Source organism: Podarcis raffonei, chromosome 11, assembly GCF_027172205.1.
Source record: "Podarcis raffonei isolate rPodRaf1 chromosome 11, rPodRaf1.pri, whole genome shotgun sequence".
Classification (NCBI taxonomy): domain Eukaryota; kingdom Metazoa; phylum Chordata; class Lepidosauria; order Squamata; family Lacertidae; genus Podarcis; species Podarcis raffonei.
The window spans coordinates 15,650,512-15,678,043 of record NC_070612.1 but is presented as its reverse complement, the minus strand read 5'-3'; the positions used below and the strand labels follow the sequence as shown (position 1 = coordinate 15,678,043).

At 43.7% G+C, this 27,532-nt stretch overlaps 1 protein-coding gene across 1 annotated transcript in view; it reads left to right on the top strand.

Annotated features, from left to right (window-relative positions):
* The window catches only part of CCBE1 (collagen and calcium binding EGF domains 1), a 136,934-nt gene extending 109,761 nt beyond the window's left edge, over positions 1-27,173 (top strand). Inside the window, exons 3-11 of the mRNA XM_053409077.1 lie at positions 2,316-2,368; positions 7,197-7,331; positions 9,264-9,401; positions 14,389-14,492; positions 19,528-19,648; positions 20,671-20,810; positions 20,899-20,934; positions 22,654-22,689; positions 23,774-27,173. Coding sequence (XP_053265052.1) covers positions 2,316-2,368; positions 7,197-7,331; positions 9,264-9,401; positions 14,389-14,492; positions 19,528-19,648; positions 20,671-20,810; positions 20,899-20,934; positions 22,654-22,689; positions 23,774-24,007 — 997 coding nt within the window. The 3' untranslated portion in view covers positions 24,008-27,173. The remainder of the gene's footprint in view (positions 1-2,315; positions 2,369-7,196; positions 7,332-9,263; positions 9,402-14,388; positions 14,493-19,527; positions 19,649-20,670; positions 20,811-20,898; positions 20,935-22,653; positions 22,690-23,773) is intronic.
* Positions 27,174-27,532: the final 359 nt, after the last annotated feature.

Below are 27,532 nucleotides of genomic sequence, written 5' to 3'. Positions count from 1 at the left end.
ACAATTGCAAATATGTGGGAGGTATCAGCAGACTTGGGGCAACTTCAGATTTTTCAGAAATACAAAATAACAAACAAACAAAAAACTGGGTAGGGGTTGGCCACAGAAACACCCTAATGAGAAGTGAGTGTGTTCCATGCCCATGGAATACTGACTAACTGTCAAGAGGTGAGAAACAGAAAACTGGGAGGGAGGGGAAATAGGAGTCAACAGAAAAGGAAGAGGGACAGAGAGAGATGTGGGTTTAAAACAGGTAGACAGAACCATCTCATTGTACGGATTGGTCATTTCATCGTTCATGCCATGATGTTTCTTTTAAAATTTCCTCAAGAGCTAGAAGTGAGAGCTTCCCATGGAAATCAATGGGGAAATTCAAGATTTTTATACTGCTGGGATTAGGCACCAGGGTGTCTGCTCCCCCCCCAAAAAAAAACAGCCATTAGAGGACTGAACATGCTCATTGGCCACAGAACGATGAGTATCTGTTGGAAATGGAATGGGGAACTGGCTGGCTAATCATATGCCCTACCGCTGACCTTTAGCCCTTCCCCTACGAAAGCAGCATAGGATAATTCCGAATCTTGCTCATACCTAAAGGAACCTCTTTCCAGATAAGCAGGACCACATGTTATGCTACCCCTCTGCAGACTGAAATATGTTATTAATGTCAACTCTTGTTTTCTGCTCTCTTTAAATCATGAACGTCGTTACGACAACATTAACTTTTGCAAGTCTCAGTAGCTGAACTTTTGTTTTCCCACCAGTCTGCTTTCAGACACCCTTTATCAAGTTAGGAGTTCATGTGGATCACAGGTTTAGGGCATCTTGTTTCTAAAGATGCATGTACACAAGGTTGGCTTCAGCAGCCATCATCCTTCGGCAGATACCATGGCCTTGGGACTCACAACTGACAGCTGACTTGGGCTCCCTGTTCATTTCTGACATGCCACTCTAAGCAGAGCTGGGCCATAGGGTGTACCTCTGGAGGCCGCCATTTTAGTTTCCCACTTCCACAAAGGAGTGAACAAGCTGGGGCATTGTGGGAAATTAAAATAGTGGCAGAACCCAGCCGTCTAATACTGCTGCTGCCCACCACATGGTAAGCCTGCCAGGACCATTGACAGACAAGAGGGTTTCATGAGCAGAGGACACCTGGCCCACGGCCCCCTCACCCCTGGAGCCAGCACTGACTGTACAAATAGTAGCTGGAGAAGGATCTTAGTTGCAAAACATTTTTTGTTGGCATCTGCCTGTCTCACGAGACAATGGAGCGTGCCTCTGGGGGTGAGGTCCAACTGCCACATTACCAGCACCAAAGTGACCTCCCCAGGGCGCAAGCCTGGGCAGTGTGTATGGAGGTCCTGGGCCACCCAGACAACAATGCCCCCCTCTCAGCATCGCTGGTGGGGTCCAAAGGAAAACAGAGCAATACATTTGGCACTAGCGAAAACATAGCATAAACAGTGAGCAGGCTGGTCTATAATTTCTCCCTATGGCACACTGATGGTTGTTGTTGTTGTTGTTTTGAATGGGAGTGCCCTGTCCCTTCCAGAGAGCATTCATTTGCTCCTGCGGTCAATCTAGTACAGTCTATTTTATGGCTTCAGAATTCTACCATCTCATTTTCTCACTTTACTGTGGTAGTTTCAGACCTGCATTTGCATTCATGTCTCCCATTTGTGTTTTGTTCTGAGGGTTATGCTTTTTTTGTTGGGGGGGTGAATTAACAGGATTTGTCCCTGGAATAGACCCTGATGTTGGGAAAGATGGAGGGCACAAGGAGAAGGGGATGACAGAGGACGAGATGGTTGGACAGTGTTCTCGAAGCTACCAGCATGAGTCTGGCCAAGCTGCGGGAGGCAGTGGAAGACAGGAGTGCCTGGCGTGCTCTGGTCCATGGGGTCACAAAGAGTCGGACACGACTAAACGACTAAACAATAACAACAAATATATGATTTAATCATCCAAACCCCTAAACAGTTTACATAATATTGTTGTAAGCTGCCTCAGGCCTTGAAGCAGAGGAATGGGAATAAATGTTTTAATGCAATGCAATGCAGTACTGTACTATACAGTACAAGACAACACAACACAAAACACAACATTACAATAATGAAGTAGCTTTAGCTGAAGCTGTTGCTTGCATTACTGGCCTTTCTGAAAGTAATACAGGTAATGTCATAAGCTATGCCTACTTGCTTGGGGGAAAGGCCACTGAATTCAGTAGAACTTATGTTCAAATAAACATGGATAGGACTGGGATCTTAATTTACTAATTCCGTCTAATAGATAGTTTTCTGTTTTTGTCTTTTTAGGAAAAAGTGCTGTAAGGGTTATAAGTTTGTTCTTGGACAATGCATTCCTGAAGGTACGTTCTTAAATTATTCTTTCCAACACTTATCACTACAGTGGTTCTGTCTTCCTGTACTTTAATAACTATGGGCTAAAATATTTGTTTCTCTACATGCTTACCTGGGAATAAGTCTCACTAAACTCAGTACGATTACCAAATATAAATACATTGGGTTGGGTGGTTAGTGAGTATAGACCAGGGATAACCAATGAGGTGTCCTCCAGGCTTTGATGGGACTACAGCTCCCATCATCCCTCACCACTGACCATGTTGACTGGGGCTGATGGGAGCTGGGGTTCAACAATATCCAAAGGCAACCACATTGACTACCTCTGCTGTAGAAAATCATCCAGTGGCTGCTGTCGTGTCCCCAGTCACCATTATAACGCCATAATTTTAGACATTCACTAGACGTATCTGAGCTTGACGATGTCTCCTTTTGCTTCATAACAGTCTCCACATTATAGGCCTTCAAAGTCATGTGAATAAACCAACCCAAATTTACCATTTCAGTTTCTTACTTCAACCATCTCTTCTGAGGATGGATTATGCTCCTGAAATGATTATTTGGGAGCAATGAGGAGCAGGTCATTGACGAAGATATAAATTGTGACACTACAGATATTAGATAGCTTGGACAATTATTCTGATGCATAAAAGGCCTTTGTGGAAGCAAGGCAGCAGTCTCAGGGTCCACTCTGAAGAACAGCAATCTCTAGGCCAACCAGTAGAAGATAGTTTCACACCTTTCTTTGCTCTGAGGCCGAGGGGTCACACACCTGAGGACAGGGGCAGCACTTCCCCTTTCGCCACTTGAGGTGCAAGAGGAAGTGCCGCCATGCCCTGCCATTGCCTGTGCTGCCCTCCCTGCCAGTATCACAGCCGATTTCAGGTCAGACCTCTCTGGTTTGGGGAGAGATATTGCAAGCTGCACAAGATCTTACCCGAAATTGCCACCATTGCCAGCACCGCTTCTCTGCCAGGGGTGGAGGTGGCAGGGGAGGCAGGACATCACTTTTGGGGGCTTCTGCTGCCTGAGGCGGTGCCCTCACACACCCAATGGCCATGTCTGAGTAGCTGCTTCCTACTCATGCCTTAGACCAGTCTCTGCTATCCAGAGAGCCAGTGTGGTGTAGTGGTTAAGAGCAGTGGACTCGTAATCTGGCGAATCGGGTTCGATTCCCTGCTCCTCCACATGCAGCTGCTTGGGCCAGTCACGCTTCTCTGAAGCCTCTCAGCCCCACTCACCTCACAGAGTGTTTGTTGTGGGGGAGGAAGGGAAAGGAGATTGTTAGCCGCTTTGAGACTCCTTTGGGTAGTGATAAAGCGGGATATCAAATCCAAACTCTTCTTCTTCTTCCATTGTTCAGTACCTTGCAGCTGCACTGCTTTGACGAAAAAGAACTTGGCTTTTTAAAACACCCTCCCTGTTTCCTATTATTTATTGTATATTACCCTGCCCATCCTCTCCAAGGATCTCACCTCCCTGTTTTATTCTCATAACATCCTTGGGAGGCAAATTAGTAACTGGCCCAAGATGGCTAAGCATGGATTTGTATCTGGGTTTTACCCTAATATTTTTGTGCATCACAACAGTTGGCTCTAGCCACCCAAATGCCATCTTCTCCTCTTTTCTGGCTCTGTGCTTCACCTCTCCCCTGGGCCCACCCCTTGGAGGCCCTTAGAAGGCAGGGCTTTAAAACAATCAAGTATGTGGTTTTAAAAGGAACGGGAGTGTTAATTTTGCACCACCTTTTAAAATACTGCATAGATGAGCTCAGCAGGCAGTTTATCATTTATTAAAGTTTTACACTTACTGTGTGTTATTTGAAACAGTAGTATTTTATGGGCTGTGTGCTCTCTGCTTTGGCAATCAAGGGCTGATCTTGTACCATTGTGAACATTATGCTGCCAAGACAGATGCACGTGCTCAACTCAACGCACTCCTTTGCCTCTTGCAGTCAACAAAAGGGATTCACCTTGGTTTTATCAGGTTGATTTATTATTGGCAGATGTGCTGCTTTAGCAGCTCAGAGTCCCGGAAATCTTGGCAGCCAGGCACAGAGCTGATAATGCACTGGGGCAAAACCAAACTATGAATAAAAATCTTAGCAGGTGAGCAAACTCGACCGGTGACTCACCTATCTTGGCTCAATGCTGAGAAAACACTTGGAATCGTTTGTTCTGCAAAATCGAGCTCCAAATGGAATAGGAGCATTCTGACAACTGAGAGGCATTTTGAGTCCATCGTGGCTGCACATTGTGTCCAGCTTCAATTCATGGTGCTGGTGTTAACCTTTAGAAACCTTAATGGCTTGGGACCTGTTTATCTCAAGGACCACCTTCTTCTGTATGCATGCTCTGATTGTCTCCAAACTCCTTCTTCAGATTCCGTAACACCACAAGGCACACTTGGTGGTGTCCAGGGACAGGGTCTTTTCTACAGTGGCACCTGCTGCGTGCAACGCTTTAACAAACATGCAGCATCAGGCCCCATCACTGTCCTGCTTTTGACGGCTAGTGGAGACATGGCTGTTCTTTGCTTAAAGGGGCCTTAGGCTTAATATTTCCTTTTGTTCTAACATTCTGAAGTTTAATTCTGATAGCTGTTTTGCCATTGTTACTGTGGCCTTGGGTTTTATGCTAATATTTTGATTTACGATATAAACTTTGAATTGTTCTGTATTTTATAACTGTTGCCTTTTTTATTTAAAAAAAATCGCCTTGAGTTTCTTCTGGGATAGAAGTTGTTGTTCTCATTTAGCAATGAGAAGCCTGAGCTGCGATGGAGCTCCGTTGCATCATACACAGTCAGCACAATTGCAGTAAGCTTGGAACTGTAAGCCTCCAAGTCGATTCTGGATGCTTGAAGCAAAATAAACATTTGGTGCTGTAGTTCACAGAGTGATGGTTTACATGTTCTCTCCCTCTTAAATGGAGATTAGTTCCATGCGAGAGAGAAATGTCACACTTGAAATGCCAGTCATGGGTGGATGCAGCTGCCAATGCCTGCAAGCTGGTGGATTACTTTTCCAGTCTAGCCCAATGAAAGGAGGATGCGAAGACCCTCTTCCCTTGGAGAAACACCCCCATTGGCTGAATACGTATAGTGGAGGCCATAGAAAGCAGCACAGCAACACCATATCTCCTAGCTGCCCTGTAGTATCACACAAACCATAGCATGATTGTGCCCTATGATTCCTTGTCACCACTAGCAACAGCCAGTGAATTGGAGCTGAGGCAGGGAAACTTGCAGAACATTAACCATCTTCAGGCGGTCTTCCTGAATGCCTAAAGGGGCAAGTGGGAATGCATCCCACCTGGCTACCCCCTCACTGGTATCTGCACCACCCACAACACCTCCCCTATATCAGTTCCACCCATGACCTTCATGTGGGTCTGAAAAGGGAATTTCCATGGGCTTGGAATCCTGTCCTCAGTCAGGAACCCTGCATGGTTAAGGGGTGGCCCATCAAGTCCAGCATCCTGTTCGCACAGCGGCCAACCGAAAGCAGGACCTGAATGCAACAGCACTCTGCTCATCTGTGACTGCCTCTGACAGTGGAACCCTGCAGAGCCACTGCCTCCTTAAATCTACTCTGAAAACCCCAAAGAGCTGTTGCCAGTCAATGTAGAAAATATTGAGCCAGATGGACCATTAGTTTGGCACCTTCCTACCTTCCAACAGTGTGTCTCCCCTCTTTCAGCTGATCCTACCTATCTCCAGTTGCATCTTTGTTGTTGTTGTTGTTGTTTAGTCATTTAGTCACGTTCGACTCTTCGTGACCCCATGGACCAGAGCATGCCAGACACTCCTGTCTTCCACTGCCTCCCGCAGTTTGGTCAAACGCATGCTGGTAGCTTTGAGAGCACTGTCCAACCATCTCGTCCTCTGTCGTCCCCTTCTCCTTGTGCACTCCATCTTTCCCAACATCAGGGTCTTTTCCAGGGAGGCTTCTCTTCTCATGAGGTGGCCAAAGTATTGGAGCCTCAGCTTCACAATTTGTCCTTCCAGTGAGCACTCAGGGCTGATTTCCTTAAGAATGGATAGGTTTGATCTTCTTGCAGTCCATGGGACTCTCAAGAGTCTCCTCCAGCACCATAATTCAAAAGCATCAATTCTTTGGCGATCAGCCTTCTTGATGGTCCAGCTCTCACTTCCATACATCACTACTGGGAAAACCATGGCTTTAACTATATGGACCTTTGTCGGCAAGGTGATGTCTCTGCTTTTTAAGATGCTGTCTAGGTTTGTCATTGCTTTTCTCCCAAGAAGCAGGCGTCTTTTAATTTTGTGACTTCTGTCACCAACTGCAGTGATCATGGAGCCCAAGAAAGTAAAATCTCTCACTGCCTCCATTTCTTCCCCTTCTATTTGGCAGGAGGTGGTTGTCCTTGTATCCTTAATCCACTAAATTTGGTTCTGGAAATAGCATTGTGGAGGTGTACAGTGCATTCACTAAACTGTGTGCAGCTCCTCCACAGCCCAACAGTTACAACCATCTATGGTTCTTAGCTTAGTATATTTATTTTAACAAACTTTTATTCGCAGAGAATTTTCTCGAGAGTTCCCCCCCCCCCAAAAAAAAATCCTGAAGGTGATGGGAGAAAAATAACAACATTGTGTAATTACATTTATCTTATTTTTCTTCCAGAGGTATCTGCTTTGCCTGTTCTTTTGTCACACATAGCAATCCAGTGTAAATAAAAATTTGAGGTCTACGTTTTCTTGATTAGTAACAGGAGTGCAACTACATTGGTAACAGAAGGACAAACACTAATTTCCCATTACTTTTGCAGTGTTGTACAGCTGCTAATAACAAGCACATTTCTCTCTCGTTAGATTATGACGTCTGCGCAGAAGCTCCTTGTGAACAACAGTGCACAGACAACTTTGGACGAGTCCTATGCACATGCTACCCTGGTTATCGGTATGACCGCGAAAGGCACAAGAACAGAGAGAAACCCTATTGCTTAGGTGAGTGGAAAAGATTGCACCAGAAATTAATTCAAGGTTACTTGCCATAAATTCAAAGATACGGATTTGTATGCGCTTCCAAAATTTGGTTAATTCAGATTATTATTATTATTTGATACATTTTTCATTTGCGTTTCTGATACATTTCAAAATGTAAACAAAAATAATGTGAAAAGAAAAGAATCTCTGGAATAATAAAAAGTAACAATTTTGAAATAACAAAAACAACCAGAAAACGTTCCTTAACTGACTTCCTCTCCTTCCATGGTTCCTTATATCTCTTCTTTTCTTCGCGTTTTCTTGGTTCATGCTGTCAATCGCAAGTCCTTATATAAACTCTAGTTATTTCTTACACTGCTGAGAATCTTACCGTCCTGCTAGGTTGATTGTCTGCATATCATACTTTTTCATATATTCAATAAAGAATATCCTTTCCTCCTGTATCTTTTATCATTTTTATTCCTTATTCTAGTGGTCATTCCTGCTAGCTCTGCATATGCTAGCAGTTTAATATACCATTCTTCTTTTATTGATATCTTTCCATTTTTGCGCTAATAACACACATGCAGCAGTTGTCGCATATAGGAACAAAATCCTCTCTTTTTTTGGTAACTTCTGTTGTTATTAACCCCACAAAAATCTTCTGGATTTTTAGAAAAGGATTTTTACAACATTTTTAAAAGTTCGTTATAGATCATTTCCCAATAGTTTTTAATTATGCTGCACGACCACCACATGTGATGAAAAGTTCCCTCTGCTACCTTGCATTTTCAACAATTGCCCTTTGTTGATTTTGGCATTTTTTTCTAGTCTATTTTAACCCTGGATCCCAATAACTCCTTTTCAAACTGCGAATTTTGTTCCGCTATTCCATATTTTTTTAACTAACTTAAATGTTGCATTCAAGTGATGGTAAAGATCTGTCACTTATCTTTTATCTCTCTATACTCTTTCAATTTATATTCCTCCCCAGTGACAGTTAGCAAATCTCTATATGTACTCCAATTTTTCTGTATATTATTATTTTTTCCTTGCAAGGGCTTCTGTTGGTGACAGCCACATTGGTGTTTTCCTTTCTAATAAGTTTTTGTATTTTCCCCATACCCTATACAGGTTTTTCCTAATTAAGTAGTCTGAGAAACTCTCATATATCTTGGCCTTCCCATACCACAGGAACACATGCCACCAAATTTTAGGTCATGCCCTTCCAAGTCCAATAGGTATCTGTTCTTTAGTAAAATCTATTCTTTCAACCAACATAAACATGATGCGTCAAAATATAATTGTACGTCAGGCAGGGCAAAACCACCTCTCTCTTTAGTGTCAATCATGATTTTATGTTTTATCCTGGGTTTTCTCCCCTGCTAAATAAAATTAGATAGATCTTTTTGCCATTCTTTAAAATTTCAGATGTCATTAACTATAGGTACAGTCTGAAATAGGAATAGCATATTTGGGAGTATATTCATTTTTATGACTGAAATTTTCCCAGCAATGACAATTGCATTCTACTCCAAATTTGCAGGTCTTTTTTTATTTCTTTCCAAATCTTTACATAGTTAATTCAGATTAATTCAGATGCTGTCTCCACCAACATGGCCAACGATGAGGTATGATGAGACTTCAGAGTCCAGCATTGATCTGGAGTACCATATGTTCTCCATCCCTGATCTAGAGGGCCACAGGTTCTTGTCTAACCTGGCTGTCACTATCTCTCCAGCAACTTAGAGGTATTTCTCATCACCTGCTGTCTGAACCTTTGAACTGCAGATGATGGGGGTTGAGAGTTTGGAATCTGTTACATGCAACACATAGTTCCACTGAGCAGTAGTCCCTCACTAATCGAGTGCAATTAATGCAACAGTTTTAGGAAACCTTTATTTCATATTTCCCTTCCTTTTTTAACCCACTGCGGCATCCATCCCCTTTCAGATATCGATGAGTGTGCCACAAGCAGCGAGCCTCTCTGCCCCCACATCTGTGTCAATACCCTTGGCAGCTATCGGTGTGAATGTAATGAGGGGTACATACGTGAAGATGATGGGAAAACATGCACCAAAGGAGAGAAAGGTATTACATTGCTGTTTCTTAAATTATTTTGGTCCAAAGGGATCCACTGTGCACTGATAAAATCAGTGAAAAGCTCCAAGCCTAAAGCCCTTTGCTCAGAAGGAAGTGTTATTAAAATTGCATATTTTTGTCTCCAGATCAGTTGATCAGAGCTCTTGCCATTATGTTCTGAGCTGGTTGTTCCAGCTCAGACCACATGCCTCTCAGCCATTCCTGGTGAAGCTGAGTTCCCAGAATGCATTGCTCTTCGGCATATGAAGCTGAAGTCATAGACAAGCTGAACCATTCTGCCTTGTGAAGTCAGCTGAAGCTATCTATGCCCCTGGTGTGTCAGCTAATGTAACTGAAAACGTGGTGCTTTCTTGGCTGACTTCAGTTTCCCTTCCCCAGTAAGAAAACGAGACTAGCTAAACCTTGTTCTTGTCCAGCAAGTCACAAAAAAGCAGAGAATCAGTTCCTTACAGACATTTTGAGGGTAGAGGATTCCCATAATGTTTGAATGTCTAAGATCCCAAAAGTACTCTACTATAGCCTCCTTTTTTTAATCCAGCTTTGCAAAACCGAGTGGCCAGGTGACAGAGTTTCTGCGCCTTTAATAGCTATGCAGAAGAAATATTTTAAGCAGGTATAATTCCAGTCCACCATACATGAGAACAGTATTTTCTCCCTCTGACTCTTAAGTCTACTGTTTGAAACAATCTGCTTAGGAATGCCATCTTGTGGCAGATAGAAGTTCATGCGCCATTGCCAGCCTACAAAAAACCGTTTGCATTGCAATAACCTTTCCAAAATAGCTGGCTTAAATTGCAGTGGAATTTAGGTCTTCAAGGCAGATCGTCTGATAAATCCTTTCTTACAATGTTAATAATATACCGATTTTTTTAATTAAAAAACAACAACACAACACCAGTATCTCACCCAATCTCCAAAGATAACACACAGGATGGAGAAAATGAATTAGTGTGTGTTTATTTTACAGCGCCAGAGGGATGAAAGCTGTCTGCTGCCCTTAGCCGTCTGTGAATTTGAGCTGCAGGTTTGAATATGGGGAGGGGCACCAAAGAAATGGACCATCTTTGTGACATGGAGATCCTATTGCATATTGTAGAGAGGGCATGGCGTAGCCACATAACCAAATGAAAACCAATGGCAGATAATACAAGACAGATGATAACATAAGCCTTGTGGTGTGGGAGGAATGCATGCAGGCACTCAACATGGAAATAATAATAATAATAATAATTTATTATTTGTACCCCGCCCATCTGGCTGAGCTTCCCCAGCCACTCTGGGCGGCTTCCAACAAAGATTAAACATACATTAAAATGTCACACATTAAAAACTTCCCTGAACAGGGCTGCCTTCAGATGTCTTCTAAATGTCAGGTAGTTGTTTATCTCTTTGACATCAGAAGGGAGGGTGTTCCACAGGGCGGGCGCCACTACCGAGAAGGCCCTCTGCCTGGTTCCCTGTAACTTTGCTTCTCGCAATGAGGGAACTGCCAGAAGGCCCTTGGCACTGGACCTCATTGTCTGGGCAGAACGATGGGGGTGGAGACACTCCTTCAGGTATACTGGGCCGAGGCCGTTTAGGGCTTTAAAGGTCAACACCAACACTTAGAATTGTGCTTGGAAACGTACTGGAAACAATGGGTAGAATTCAACATTGTGCTCTTTGCATTGTTTCATCTGCTCAAGCATTTCCATTTGCCAGCTGAAAAGGTCTCCCCACCACCCCCACGTGCTGTTTTGGGGGTTCTCAGGACCCCTCAGTGGCCCATTGTGGGGGTATGGGAAGCCCATGGGAGCACAAAATGGATGTCCTCGATTAGGGGTTCTGCTGATGGGGCTGGCTAGGTGAATCCCACCTGAGGACTTCACACAAATGTACTGCCCCATCAAACAGTATTATCTTAGGAACTGCTGCTGCTGCTGGGCTCATTATCTTATTGTCTAACTTCAGACAAGAAAGGACCATGTTTTCAGTAATGATAGCACACACACATAAGGTGTTTAGGTAGCTTCAGCCAGTGTGGTGTAGTGGTTAAGAGCGGTAGATTCGTAATCTGGAGGACCGGGTTCGTGTCTCCGCTCCTCCACATGCAGCTGCTGGCTGACCTTGGGCCAGTCACACTTCTCTGAAGTCTCTCAGCCTCACTCACCTCACAGAGTGTTTGTTGTGGGGGAGGAAGGGAAAGGAGAATGTTAGCCGCTTTGAGACTCCTTAGGGTAGTGATAAAGCGGGATATCAAATCCAAACTCTTCTTCTTCACAAAGGAAGAATATTGTCTATGACATCAGCTTCATATGCGGAAGAGAAATGCATTCTGGGAGCCCGGTTTCGCTGTCAGTGAGGTGGCAAATAATTCAGAAGCCTCTCAGTCCTTCACACTTCTTCTGTAGAGTTTGGTACAGAACTCTGAGAGCCTCGGCTTTCGTTTCCAGTACTCAACACTATGGAAGTTTCCAGTACTCAGCACTGTGGAAGAAAGCATAGGAGCATTGACTTATTTCAGCACCCCTCTGCCTGGAAAAACAATTCAACTTTTGGGGGGAGCAGAGTTTGCATTTGCATTATATCTGTTGTATGCTGAAGTTCGGTCCTCGTGCAGGAGATGGAAGAGCTTAGCAGGTGTGAAAAAGATGTGGTTTTGTACAACTAGGCCCTCATTAGTTCCTGCCCATCTTTCCTACATGGCTGGGGGAGAGGGGTCAGGCTCCACTTCTCCTGTGACTGTGTGGCCCTTCAGTGGTTTCACAGAATCATTGAATTTCCAGTTGAAGGGTCATCTAGTCCAACTCCTTGCAATTCAGGAATCCTTCCCACAGCCTCTGAGTACAAGAAGCGAATATTCATTGGACCATGTTCTTGCTGGCTACAGTGTCCTACTTGCTAAGAGCAGGAAGTAAGCCTCTCCCTCAAGCTTTTATAGGGATCAGGAAATGCCACTTGATTTGCTCTGGTGTTGCTGCAAGTAGTCTCCCTTGGCAGATGAAGTGCCTCTCCCTTACTCTTAACTCCTTTGCCAAAGAGATGTGTTGTGGAAGATAAACTGATCCCTGTACCTGCAACCCGCCAGGTCACCCATTGCAAGCTTTAGCCTTTGCTGCCGGGAACCAAGTGAAAACAGCCCTAAACATTTTGCTACTGGCCAGGAAGCTACAACTGCTTTATGGCCTCTGCCCTCCTTTATCTGATTCTCACCTTTTTGCAGACCGCATCCTTGGGTTATGACCTCAGCTGCTGCCAGTGCAAGTTGTGGGGCTTAACTGATGCCTTTGTGGGGTTCTGGTGAATGTCACAGGCTGCCGTGCCTTAAATTTCCAGCAGCTCCTGCATGTTATTACTTCTTCTGCGCAAGCAGCACAGGGGGATGCAAGTTAGTTCTGGGCCTCAGACTCTGGCAAGGGATTTCAATGTAGCCTCTATAAACAACACACAGTGGGTGTGGAACTTGCGGCTTGTTGGGGGCAAACTATTGAGAAAGCCTCATAGAATCAGGTGGGTGTGGGGAGGAGAACTTGTAGATCATCCCTGTTGAATGCAGGACCTGCATAGAATCATAGAGTTGGAAGGGACCCTGCGGATCATGTAGTCCAACCCTCTGCAATGCAGGAATATGCAGCAGCCCCATACGGGGATCAAACCTGCAACCTTGGTGTTATCAGCACCATGCTCTAACCAGCTGAGCTATCCAGCCTGAGCAGTTCAGGATGCAAATATGTAGCATCCCGGAAGTTCGACTGCCAAAACGTTCAGAAACCAAAGCACGGCTTCCAATTGGCTGCAGGAAATTCCTGCAGCCAATCAGAAGCTGCAGAAGCCCGCTTAGACATTCAGCTTCTGAAAGAATGTTCAAAAACCGGAACACTCACTTCCAGGTTTCGATCGTTCGGGAACCAAGGTGTCTGACATCCAAGGTACGACTGTACCTCTAACAAATTTACCTCTAGCCTCAACCTGTTTGTTGCCGATAATTGTGTGTCGAGACCCCGAAACCAACCCCTCATTGATGACACAAGGAGACAGATATTAGGTTAATGTTATTGGGCAAATTTAGGCCACAACTTTATTGGTTACAGAATATAAGCGGTATTGGCTTAGGCATTGGAATTGACCCGACTATATCTGACTCCTGCCCGTCACGCAGGGAGTCCTCCCACCCTTGCCTCAATTTACTTCTAGCCTCAACCTGATTGGTGCCGATAATAAGAATTAATAAGTACATTCAGTGCTTTTCTGGGGGTACTCATGGGTACTCAGCACCAGCGCCATTTTTTCCAGAAGAAAAGCACTGAGTATATTGTGCCTTTCCTAAAGATTTAAAGCTCTGTAAAGAGCGTCTTATTCAGATACTTCTTGCGTTCTCTTGTTATTCTCTGCATTTCAGTGGCTCCAGCAATGTACCAATAGATATTTCAGAGTTACTTTTTATTGCGATTGTGGCTCTGACCCTTTCTGCCATTAAGCGTTTCATTGCGCAGCAAACATAATCAGTGGTGATAAAGGCCGGCTTTGTGCAAATTGCAAGCAAAAGGTCTCACTGCATGAGATATTGGCACAATTTACAGCATACAAAAATTGGCCCTTGAAGGGGGATTATAAATCACTGTGGGTCCTGTACAGTAAAGACTGAGATAAAAGTAGAGAGGTAAACACTCTCCCCCCCCCCGCCCCAGATATAAAAAGAGTTTTACAAAAGGGCATTAAGACCTGCTAACTGGAAACAGCTGCTGCTAAGACTGTTTGCAGTGAGCTTAGGCTGGATCTGTGCAGCCTTTCATGGTGATTCACAACTGGGAAAGGTTGTTAATACCAAGGGCACCTCTTCCTCTCACGGAATGGCCAGGAAGGAAAACTTCAAAGGCTCATCACCCCAGCACAGCTTTCTTTGGCATTTCTCTTCCCTGCTTTGTTTTCTTCCTCTTGAGGGGAAAAATGCATTGGAATATTTGCTCTCTCTCTCACTCTTTCCCCCTTTTTGCAGGGTTTTCTGAGAAGGCTGATAACGTGGTGAAACCAGGGGCCTGCTGTGCCTCTTGCAAAGAGTTCTATCAAATCAAGCAGACAGTGTTGCAACTGAAACAAAAGGTACAAGAGTCAGAGGCGGGGGGGGGGGTGGTCCAGCCCGGGTGTCATCATGGGGGGGGGGGTGACAAAATGACAAAAATATGAGTTTAAAATTTTTTTTTTAATGGACTCACGAAATTTTTTAGTTCAGTCAACAAACATAACAAAACGTGGCTGGCACTGGGTGCCACACCACGGGGGCCGGCACTTACCGCAGGGCCTGCAGCGTGCCCAAGCCACGCGTCTCTCCTGGGAGTGACATGGTGGCTTGGGTGCTTGCAGGCTCCACACTGCCTAAAACAGCAGCGTGGGACTTGCGGCTGCCCTCCGCCTCTCCCTCAGCCGCCCTACAGCTGAGGAGGAGGTGGAAGATGGGATCCATACAGTGCCCCCTGCCCCCATAGCCGGCTCACCCCGCCCCTGGCTGTAGGAGCAGGCTCCCAAGCGGCAAGCTACGCCGCTGACATGAGTTGAGAAGAAAGACATAATGGGCTTGGCCAGAATGAAGTTTCTAAATAAGATATTCCATAGGTTTGCTGCAGAACAATAAACCCAGATATAGAAATTCAGTAAGTGAATTTGTCTTCTAGGGAAACGGTGCAATCTTGTTCCTTGGAGGCTTAAAAAAACACAGTCACTTGGGGATGTTTTCATAAAAGGTAGTTCAGAAGAATAATCTTAATTTAGGGCAATGAGTAGTCCTAGAACCAGATTTTCGGTCCCTTCCAGTTGAGTGGCCAGTTTTACAAGAGTCAGTTTAATCACATTTTGTATTTACCATATTTTGGGGGTACATTAATAGAATCCCACATAATGAAGTTGAACTATAAATATTTTTCACACATTATTTTCTGATACAGGAGAGGTTAAATCCTCTAAGGAAAGAGCATGGATGCTATGTTTTCTATATGACAATCAGTTCTAGATTATTTTATGAGCAATTATTCATTTCAAAGCTATATAATGTGACAGATTGCCGGGGGGCGGTATCTATTTTTCTCCCAACGCAAGGTAATTCTCTTTTTTATAAAATAAAATTAAAATCTGAGACACATGTGAAAACTTGAGTTTTGTGAAGGTTGTCATGTGTGTTTTGCGTGGGATTGTTTGGAAAAATATATTAGGTGTGGTGGATCTTGCTATTCAGCTAGAGGACAGAAGAGAAAGAGTCCTTTTCCAGGGTTTTGTTATTTTGTTTTAATATAAGACTACGAAGCCAGTTTTATTCTGTAAAACCTTCAAAAGAAGAATCCGCAAGGGAACCGTATTGTGTTTTATCTCATGCAAGAGAAACTCAGCCTGGCCAGTATCATCAGGAATCTGATAGCATCATGTGAGGCTAAGCTTGAAGTGTGAATCTTCCAACTCTAGGCTTGGAATCTTGGAGGGTGGGGCAAAAGGCAGCTGAAATTTGGAGTGATTTCAAGCGGGGTGGGATTCCTAATATGTTTTGGGGGCTTTTCGGGTGGCAGTAGATGTTCTGGGGTGTTCTAGGTGTTCCAGAAGCCACCATTTCCCTACCCCCAAGAAGATGCACCAGAATGACACTACAGTGCTGGGTTTAGAGCAGTATGGGGAGATAAGAAAGAGCTTGCAGTGAATGGTGTGTGCAGAGTGCAAATGGGGCTGCAAAATAATAGTGAAGTATTGCAGCTCAGCTGCTGCCTGATGGACATGACAGTTCTGGAGTTCTCAGAAGCTTACTGTATATGTATGCATTTATTTGCTAAATTTATATCCCACCTTTCCTCCCAAAGGAGCCCAGAATAGCTCCTTTTTAGCAGTTCGTTGGATAGAATATCAGCAGTGGTAAGCAAATTTCCCTGGAACAGAGCTTGCTTATAATCACCGATCTCTCCCTGCAGTGTGGAGTGCTTGGTCCTGTTCTCAGCTCACATTATATCAGAAGAAATCCCGATACACCTGGAGAATAGCCACTGTGAAGCAAGCCCTAAATCAGACATAGGCAAACTCAGCCCTCCAGATGTTCTGGGACTACAACTTCCATCATCCCTAGCAACAGGACCAGTGGTCAGGGATGATGGGAATTGTAGTCCCAAAAACATCTGGAGGGCCGAGTTTGCCTATTCTTGCCCTAAATGGTGCCCCAGGATTCTCTGCAGCACTCAGGGATTATATGCAGATATAATGGAAATAATTCCTCAGAGATACATTAAAAAAAACAACAGAAAACAACCTTCTTCCCTATCATCCCCCTCGACAGAGTTGCAAAACTAGTCAGAGAGAGGGAGAGCCCTTTGCCAAAAGAAATAAATAGCAGGCAATCCAGGCATGCAAGCATTCCCATGTGTGGAATAGCTCTCATTGCACATGTTGTTCGCGCAGATACATGTAAGTATGTATTTAATTAGAAATAAGTGTTAGCCTGGACCCAGGCGATCCATCGCCAAGCCAACTGAGCAACGGTTTCCGCACGGAACCTCTTCAAAAGTACATGTAATGCAGGCCATGGTGGGAGTTAGATCTCATTTCCGTGACTATTGTCCCTTTTGAAAATATTGTAGGGAGGTATTCTGTTTCCTTGTGAAGAAAGATTCATGCATGAAGAGAGACTTGGGAGTGAGATCATTTTCAAGAGCAATTCCAAGCCTGAATCAAGAAAGTGGAATGGGATAGAAATTAGATCAGTGCATGCTCGTGTCTGGCTAAGATAATAATATTCATCATCAAAGCACAGGGCAGATGCTGCTGACCTTGAGATAGTGAAGAGAGAGCAGACAGGAGTGAGTGACTGGTTTAGCATACATTGCATGAGCTTCAGGGCCAGGTTGAATTTGCAGGTTGGCATCTGTTGCCCCTACATGTCCTTTATGAAAGTGCCTTATCTGTTCGAGATAAATAAACGAGTTGGCAATAAAACTCAAATTGCATATGTGTACACTCAGCGGGGGGAGAAAATGTTCTCATCCTGTAAGTATTCTGAGCCCTTGGAAGGGAAAACACCATAGCTCAGTGCTTTGAATGTGGAAGATTCCAGGTTCAGTCTCTGGCACCTCTGTTTGGTCTAATCCAACAGAGTGTTTGTTATTCCCATCATCCCTGATCATTGGTCACAGTGGCTGCATTGGCTGAGGATAATGGGTAAAAGATAAAGGGACCCCTGACCATTAGGTCCAATCGTGACCAACTCTGGGGTTGCGGCGCTCATCTCGCTTTATTGGCCAAGGGAGCCGGTGTACAGCTTCCGGGTCATGTGGCCAGCATGACTAAGCCACTTCTGGCAAACCAGAGCAGCGCACGGAAATGCCGTTTACCTTCCCGCCAGAGCGGTACCTATTTATCTACTTGCACTTTGACGTGCTTTCAAACTGCTAGGTTGGCAGGAGCAGGGACCGAGCAACGGGAGCTCACCCCGTCGCGGGGATTCGAACTGCTGACCTTCTGATCGGCAAGTCCTAGGCTCTGTGGTTTAACCCACAGCGCCACCTGCGTCCCTTGAGGATAATGGAGGCTGGAATAAAAAGGATTCTGGGTGTCTGCAGGTTTCAGGCCCTTGGTTTAAGCAATCTGCTGTAACAAGGTTGAATAAGAGCTCTGCTGAAGACTTTGGGGGTGGGGGCTTCAAGTCAGAGCAGACAGTAATTACTACTACTACTACTACTACTATTACTACTACTACTATTCAGCCGGAATTTGAATCCAGGAATAAATCTAGAATCTGTCCCTGTGAAAAACTAAGGGGTGAATTTTCACTTTAGTTTTTATGCTTGCCTATGTTTAATCAAAATACATCTTCTCTTTATCCAGAGTGCTCATATGTAGGATAACAGACGTCTCTTTAAGAACTCTGAAGCTGCAGCCAGAGATTTAATTTTTAAAAAATAAACTTACATGTACTGTACACACACCATACACCATTCATATTTGGTGAGAAGGGTGTGTGTGTGTATATATATATATATATATATATATATATATATATATATATATAGTGTTGCAGTGTATGTACCCAAGTACAAAAGGTAAAGCTATTAATTCCAGACTATTGTCTAAACAAAATAAAAAAATTCCTTCCAGTAGCACCTTAGAGACCAACTAAGTTTGTGATTGGTATGAGCTTTCGTGTGCATGCACACTTCTTCAGATACACGCATGAAGTATTTGTTTCGACTATGGCAGACCAACACAGCTACCTACCTGTAACTAGACTATTGTCTACCTCTTCATGTTTGGGTATTTTTTGCTTCCTTGAAGCTGCCCATTCACAATAACTCTGTGAGGTAGATAAAGTGGTGGAGAGAGAATAGGGGACAGCGCAAATCAAGCCCCTGATCCGCCATGTCCAGAAGTCTGCTGGGCTCCACTGACCTCTGCCATGAATCTAGGTACAAGTATGTAGCCATGTTGGTCTGCCATAGTCAAAACAAAAAAATTAAATTAAATTAAAAAATTCCTTCCAGTAGCACCTTAGAGACCAGCTAAGTTAGTTATTGGTATGAGCTTTCGTGTGCATGCACACTTCTTCAGATACACAGGCCATGAAGGAAGTTCAGCCACCAACAGAGAAGCTCTGTCAGAGAGAGGTGCCCCAGTACACCTTCCCAAGTGGCAGGAAGGAGCTGACACCAGTATCTGCCCATAGAAAGTTCTTAAGAAGAATGGTTTGGAGCAGAGAGGCTCCTATGCCTACCATGCTGCTACCACATGATGCCAGTAGACCTGATCTGGGCCTCTTTTCTGTTCCATCCTAGGAACTGTCTCAGAAAAGGGGCATTTTTCCTGACCTTGGCCTTCCACTATGACAGGTGCGAGTTCCAAGTCTGTGGATACAGCGCCAGCTATGCCACTACATCCAGCCCCTGGTGGCCAGGGGTTAGGATTGTGCCCTGAGTGACACATCAAATAGCATTGAGCTTCCCAGTCCAAGTGTAGCACCACAGCTCTTTCAGAGGATAGACTGGTGGAATTAGTAAGTGGGTCATGAACTGAGGATTTCATTTTGTGCTGTCTTCCAAGTCATACGCAACGGGAACTCAACTAGGTGTCACTGAATATGCTGCGTAGCTAATGGTTTATGGTGCTTTCTTTCTTGCAGGTTGCTTTGTTGCCAAATAATGCTGCTGACCTTAGCAAACCAATCACAGGAGAAAAAGTACTTGCATCCAATACATTAATACCAGGTCCTCCTGGACAGCCAGGTGATCAGGGTCCTCCAGGTAAAGCAATAAAGTAGTTAAACTAATTTTTATGTTTATCATACAAGGAGCTTAGAGTAAGAACAACCATGTATCAACACACACACACACACACACACACACACACATATATGGTATATACGCATAGACACACATACAACCACACACAGTGTTAGAGCCTCAAAGCATGCCTTGTTCCATCTGGTTTATCCCATCCCAGGAGCTGTCCAAGGTGCTGCAAGCTTGATTCTTCTACACCTCCTCTCCTAACTGAAAATATTCCATTTCCAAGCTATATATTTGTTTAGTGATTAGTGAATCTCTGGACTGGGAATTGAGAAAGGTTTCTCAACTTTCCTTGCCAAGCTCAACCTGTCAGATCTCACTCTTTGTGCTCTTTATATGCAGGAGACATAGAGAGCGACAGTAATTATTCCATTTATTCCATTTATTTCCCACCTTCCTTGCAAGCTGGGAATCAAGGCAGCTTGCGACATTTTAAAAACATCCTTGTGAAATAGAAAGTAATAAAAACACATTCAGAACCAGCATTAAAGTACTACTATTAATACCATGTAATAAAGTGCAATAGAGTGATTAGAGTGTTGGACTGGGACCTGGGAGGCCAGGGTTCATATCCGCACTCAGCCATGACGCTTGGCGCGTGACCTTGGGCCAGTCACTCTCTCCCAGTCTAGCCTACCTCACAGGCTTGTTGTGGGGATTAAATGAGGGAGCAGAGAGAAACATATAAGCCTCCTTGAGCTCCTTGGAGAAAATGCAATCAATCAATCAATCAATCAGTAATGTGGTTGTTTTGTTTTGTTTATGTAATTGCATCATAATCTTTGAGCTGAATAGATCTTATTTTGGCCAAGATACAAGGCAGATGGTGCAAACCTCTGGGCTCCTGGTTACTCTCCCAGCAATTGAGGCTAAAGCAGGGGTGCTGCTTCTCCCCATTGTTGTCCTAACTCAGCCCCCATTCACCAGCCACATATATGAACCCACTGAGAGCTTTAACCATCTCCCTTTTATTGCAGGTGCCACAGGTCCGCAAGGGAGCCCTGGATTTCCTGGATCTCCTGGCCCTCCAGGTCTGCCAGGCCCTAGAGGAGCAATGGGGCCTATGGGACCCTCTCCAGACCTGTCCCATATTAAACAGGGCAGAAGGGGCCCCGTGGTCAGTATTGCACCTCCGTTCCATAAATGCACGCAGAGTATTGGTTGAGCTATTGCATGTTCATAAGGACTGTGGTTTTGTTTTTCAGGGTCCTCCGGGAGCACCAGGAAGAGATGGAGCAAAGGTGAGCAAGCAATTCTTTCCCCTCTAGCATGTGTCTTATGAAATGTTGCTCCCAATTCCCAACTAACTGGAAGGCAGTGGTAAAGCTGGCCTATCCCAAGAAACAACAAGCAGAGCCCCCTTGTGGCTGAGTAGTGTGAGAATGCCTTGCAAGAGAACTTCTGTATGAATTGGGCGTACAACATGGCCTGCCTGCTAATATAGATTGTTTTCCTGTTGTTCCTTCCTAACCAGTTTGATGGTCATGTACAGACTGAATCTCCACCTGATATCCCTGATATCTCCCAAGCTCAGGACAGCTGCAGACCCAAATCCTGATACAGTAATGGAGCCACAAATCCATCCTATTAAGGATTGCAGTTTATCTTTTATCACAAATCAGGGCCGTATCTCCTTAGATATGTCTTGAAATTGAAGGTTCTATGCTGTCATAATATTGTCCATCTGTTATATTAATTGGAAACATTTTTAGCCTACGTCTAGGGTGTAAATGAATCTACTGTTCATTTACTTTATAGTAAATTTGATTGGAACTATTCCCAATACAGATGGATTTGGCTTTTGGGGAGAAGTTGTTTCAGAGTTTTTCCCTGCTCTAGAATAATCATCAAAGCTTGGTTCAATTTGCTGATTTGAATACTTACAACAGATTTAAAAATTGTGATTGGAAATATGATACTTAACTTGTATGTAACAAATGGTAAATGAAATCAAGGCTTCACACTTATTAGTGTGAGAGCCCTGCTGAACTCAGTCAGAAATACACCTAGTGAAAGTCCCATTGAACTCAGTAGGATGTTCAAACGCTTAACCTTTGCTTCAAGTGTAACTTTTCAGATCACTTAATGCGTGGTTTGAACGATTATTTAGACTTTTGTTTATTGAATTTGTTTTCTGGCCTTCAACTCAAAGGTTTCCAGGTTGTTAGATAGCAGTACAGTATATTAAAAATATACAAATCCATAGTAGGGGTAGGTGGGGAAAACACCAATTTAAAATAAGTATCATAAATGAAATATCAAAATATGAAAGAAACTACATTACAATCAGGGACGTGGGTGGCGCTGTGGGTTAAACCACAGAGCCTAGGACTTGCTGATCAGAAGGTCGGCGGTTCAAATCCCTGTGACGAGGTGAGCTCCCGTTGCTCGGTCCCTGCTCCTGCCAACCTAGCAGTTCGAAAGCACGTCAAAGTGCAAGTAGATAAATAGGTACCACTCCAGCGGGAAGGTAAACGGTGTTTCTGTGCGCTGCTCTGGTTCACCAGAAGCGGCTTAGTCATGCTGGCCACATGACCCGGAAGCTGTACGCTGGCTCCCTCGGCCAATAAAGAGAGATGAGCGCCGCAACCCCAGAGTTGGCCATGACTGGATCTAATGGTCAGAGGTCCCTTTACCTTTACATTACAATCAAGCAGCAACCCACTTCTTAACCAGTTTCATATGCTTGAGAAAACAAATGCATCTTGATTGACACCTAAATCAATCTGTTCTAATGCTACCATCCTTTATAGACTAGCCTATATACACACTGAATTCAATGAGACCAGCTTTTGAGTAGACGTGCACAGGATAACACAATTAGTGATTTTGCATGGTCAAAGTGAGATGAGGTCTCTACAGAGTCAAAGGGACATTTTGATGCAGGTTGCTTTTGAAGGATGGAGTAGGTCTCCAAGTTATGGTTCCATTTTAATCAATGAAAATGGTGTTTGTTACAGGGTGACAGAGGGGCACCAGGAGAAAAAGGAGCACCGGTAAGTATCCTATCCAATTGCAATGCAATGTTATTTATTTATCCAATTCCAAATGTTTATTTACATACTACCGGTTGGACTAAACGACCCTCTAACTCTACAATTCTATGTTACAACATAAAGAGGGGGTATCCAACTAAACAGTTGCACCAGCATAAACCCGTTGAGCTACACAACATAACTTCCCCTCCCTCTCCTCTCTGTGTAGCCCCCCCCCCCCCATGTGTTTCTAAATCTGTTGCAGGATTGCTCCCAACCCCCCTCCCCCCCCCAGATCAAATTTAGGAGGTTCACAGGGAGAAAATGCAAAGTGCCATTGCACAGCCCAAAGTGCTTGTGCTAACATAACTGTTTAGCTGGATACCACCCATAACAGCATGAAATGAAGGGCTGCTTCATGCATTTCTTTTTCCTATAACACTGTTAAATATACTAATATTAACAGCTACAGTGACCAAAATCTGCACCTCAAGATTGCCCCATCCAGACAAATGCACTGGGCATGGGAACGCTGAAAAACTGACCCCTGCCTTCCAGGGCTGCTGATAATTGTATGGGAATAGTTTCTCCCATACCTGTATCCCTTTGTCCCTCCAACTGCAATCAGTTGGAACAGTCTTCATTTATGCTTTGGAACTGCTCTGAAGCACACATGGGGCTCCAGACTGAAGACATTGTTTAATGGTTAGCAGTATGAAGGTGTGAGCATCTGTCTGTTTTTCAGTCCCAATAAGTGCCTTCTGTGCTCTTCCCTTTAAACAATTGTTGACGTTTCTTTTAATGAAATAAGTGGTGAAGACATGAATGTCTCGTATCAGACACTCTCAGTTCCTATATAAAGCCAACTCTGTGCCCACAATAGTGAGGGTAACAGAATCTTACACACTGAAGCATTTCTCGTTTCTTATTTGAAATTTGCATTCGGAAAAGATTCAAGTACAGATTGTTTTTCCAGACTTCAATTTTCATTAGTTTCCTTGCCTCTGTTTTGATAATCTATCCAAAACTGGTGCTGTGATGTACTGTAAGTCATTAGGAACCTGAGGGACTAGTAACTTAATTGTAACACCTGTAATATTTCCAGGGGCCACCAGGTTCTTTTGACTTCCTGTTGCTAATGATGGCCGACATCAGAAATGATATCGCTGAGCTGCAAGAGCGGGTGTTTGGCCACAGGACTCATTCATCGACTGAAGAGTTTCCATTACCTCAGGAATTTACAAACTATCAGGACATAGTGGATCTGGGATCCGGAGAAGATTACAAACAAAGGACTGCGTCAAAAGACTCCCGAACATACGGAGAAGGCAATCATTAAAACAAGCTTGTGACCTGGAAAGAGTAAAACTTTGCAGGGCAGTGGTCCACAAGTCATTTAAGCCAGCGTACTTGCACATATTCCAGTTTAGCCCCATGGAAATGGGCCCATGTACACGATTCACTGAAGTTACCATCTTCCCTTACTTTAGCACTGCAGGCAGGACCAAATTAAGAGCCAGCTAGGTGATCAGCACTCAGTGAGAATTATCCATTGTTGGAATGTGCAGGTGGAGAACTGCATATGAAAAACCAAGACCTGATTGTAGGTAGAAGACGTATGTGTTAGAAAGGAACAATCCTTTCTACACGTTTCCTTGACATGCTATCTTTGGTCTGCATGGAGTTGTATGTTTCTAAGATAAGGAGCGTTCAAATGTTTGAACTTCTGGTTGCTGCCTGAAGTGCTACAGCTCAGCAGTTTATGATGGCTATATATTACCTTCCATATCAGAAGAAGTGTGCTTCAGAATAGCTATTGGTGCAGAACACAAGTGGAACAGCACCATAACATTCATGCCCTGCTTGTGAGCATCCCAGACGCATCTGGTCAGCCACTATTTGGAATGGAATGCTGTCCTAAATAGACCTTTGCTCTGATCCAGCTGCTGTCTTAGCTTGTTAACAACAGTTGCATCCCATGAGTCTGCTTATAGTGTAACTCGACTCTCAAGAGCAAGGGCCATCAGGAATTTGGCTGTCACCCAGGATTCCCATATCATACTCTGCTCACATCTAGAGGAAGGATTGTGCAAATATAGCTATGAACATCCACCTGCACTGCCTTCCTCCTGTTCCTTTTTTCTTTTAGCAGGCTGAACAGGATACTGGTTGACCATGATTATATGCATATATCTTCAATTTTTCTACATGTCAGAACACATTTCATTCTCCTTTGTCTTCCAGTAGGGGAACAGCTGCTGTATCTGTGACTTTAAAGTGTAGACAGTTTTAAAGGAGCTCAGTTGAAGGAGCAAGTTGGATGTACTCCACCTGTTGAGACACTCCCAAATAATTATGCCATGCTGCTGGCCTCCATTTCCTTGCCACCCAACTCCCCGATGCTGCATAAGGATGCTGGTGGGAGTTGAAGGTGAGGACATGTACAACGTGGAGTTGTAAATAATTGTTTGCCTTCTCATCTTCACCATGGCACTCCCTTCCTCTCGTTGCACCAAGGATACAGTGTGTGCAAGGCAAGGAATGGGACTTTCTGCATTCACACAATGGCCTAACATTAGCATAAAGGAGGAAATTTTACATCTGCAATGTGTGCTCAAAAGTAGGCAAGGGTCTTCAAGTGCACCAGGTAATTTTCTACAGCCGAGTGACCTGTAAGCTACCTTAGGTACTAGTTCTGTGGCTTAAATGATTTGTGGACTGCACTGTTAAAAAGAGTTGTACAATATTTTAAAAATGCACTGATAATGTATAAAGTTTTATATGTTTTATTGTCCAAAGTTTCTCAGTTCCCTTTTTTACAGAGACGTTTACTGGTAGTAACACAATCCAGCTGTGTTATTTGTTAGCCCAAGAACTAGCCCCAAACTGTCTAAACATGGACTCGATAATAGATTCTGCTTTGGAGCAAAAAGTAAAAAATAAAAATCCTAACGCATTGGTAATTCCAAGTGCAGTGGCATAATTTGCAGTCAGAGGTAGCTACAAATGCGTGACGTTTCCTTTTTCTTAGCAAAACAGTGAAGTTTGGGAAAGTGGCCAAGTGTCAATGTTATTAGCCAGTTCATAAATTGTACTTTCCAGCCACAAGGCAATGACCTTGAATGATCCCCATTTTAGGTGCAATATAAAATTGCCTGTAATCAGACTTCTAATACATGTATCTTTCGTAAAATACAAACAGTCATGTAGTCAGTTCTTGTTCCATATTCCCCTGGCTGCAACTTATACACAATGCCAATTTAGTGCTGATGGGGGATGAGATTATGGCTGGTCCATGTTCGAAAAAGAATATACTGAATATATCCCCTACTTAAATCTAAGTCCTGATTTGAGAGCTGCAATGCTCAAGGGCTTTCACATCACTAGTGGTACTTCAGAAAATCTCATGAATCTAGTTCAGTTCGCTTGATGGCTTTTTTTCTTAAAAGCATGTGCAATGGGCCAATTGGATTGGCTCCTTGGGTTTTTAGTAAGGGGTGGTGGAGAATTAAGGCATGAAAGCAGAATAGCAAGAAGAGGCAGTGTGGGCATGATCCAGCAGACCTTAAGTCCCATTGCTTTCAGTGGGAGTGAGCCAAGTGCCGGCTTTGACTGACTCACGCCCATTCTTATTTTACGAAAAGAAAAGTATAATCAAACCATTCACAACGTTTAGTGTAATGAGAACATTCTGTGTTGTCAAAAGATGGTTTAGTTTTGCTTTTTAAAGGCTTAATGTGTCTACAGAAAAAAATACTAGTTCCCTAGAACGTGTTTTTAAATGGCCACAATTCCAAAGATTCTATATACTGCTGATTAAGCATCATTATTAAAAGTAGTTCCATTGATTTCAGTAGAAAGGCGGCTTGATCCTGTGCATTTTTACATAGCAGCAAGAGCCACTGAGTTCTAGGGGACTAGCTCTTAGCTAAAAGTGCATAGGATTTGCACATATGCCAGCTTAGACCCTTGGTGTGTATGCTTCTGCAGTAGTTAGCAGTAACCAAAAATTAGCTGAGATGCAGGCATTAAAAAGTTTTTGCTAAAGATTTCCCAACTGGCATGAACAAATACGCAGAAGAAAGGAAGAAATAATATTCTATAATCTTTGAGTAATCCCTCGAGATCTCAACGCAATCCCTGTCCGAGACTGTCTGTAACTGTGCAGACAGTTCACCAGGAATTTTCCCCATGCATGCCTCACAGGAATGAGTGGATCTGGGGCAAACTCATTCTCAGTAGATTTGTGGCCAATCTCTCTTAGAGATCATATTTCACAGTAAACGGGCGGAAGCAACTGGAGGTTAACAACGTGACCCATAATTTTATTACTTTCCTCCCTTTTTTTGTAATAATAAAAGACACAGAGCTTTGTCCCTTTGTACACATTTAGAAAGCTATGCAACACACAATTATTTATGATGATTATATGAAGTACAAGAGAGTATAAAAAGTGACTGTGATTATGCAATGTATTTGCAATTAAAGAAGGATATTTTTTCTTATTTCGGTATTGACTCCCTTGTATCTTTTCCAACGTCTTTTTGAAATGGTGTCTATGAAGAGAGGCCAGCAGAGACAAACACTGCACATTGCTGGAGGGCAGTGAGTGTGACAGGCTGACATATATAAGCTATTTTTCTCAAGCAGGTGCTACAGCTTTTACTGGCTGACTATACAAAGTGGGGAAAGGGGATATCCTTCAACTGTGTAAATGAAATTCTCAGGCCATAATTATGTTAGGTGTAGTTTGGCTGTAAAGCAAATAGAGAAGTATGTCGTTTTTGTGGATGTGGCCTGTGACAAACCACAGTTGATGGGCACCTCATACCATCTCTCCCCAAGCTGGTGCCCTAATGGACCA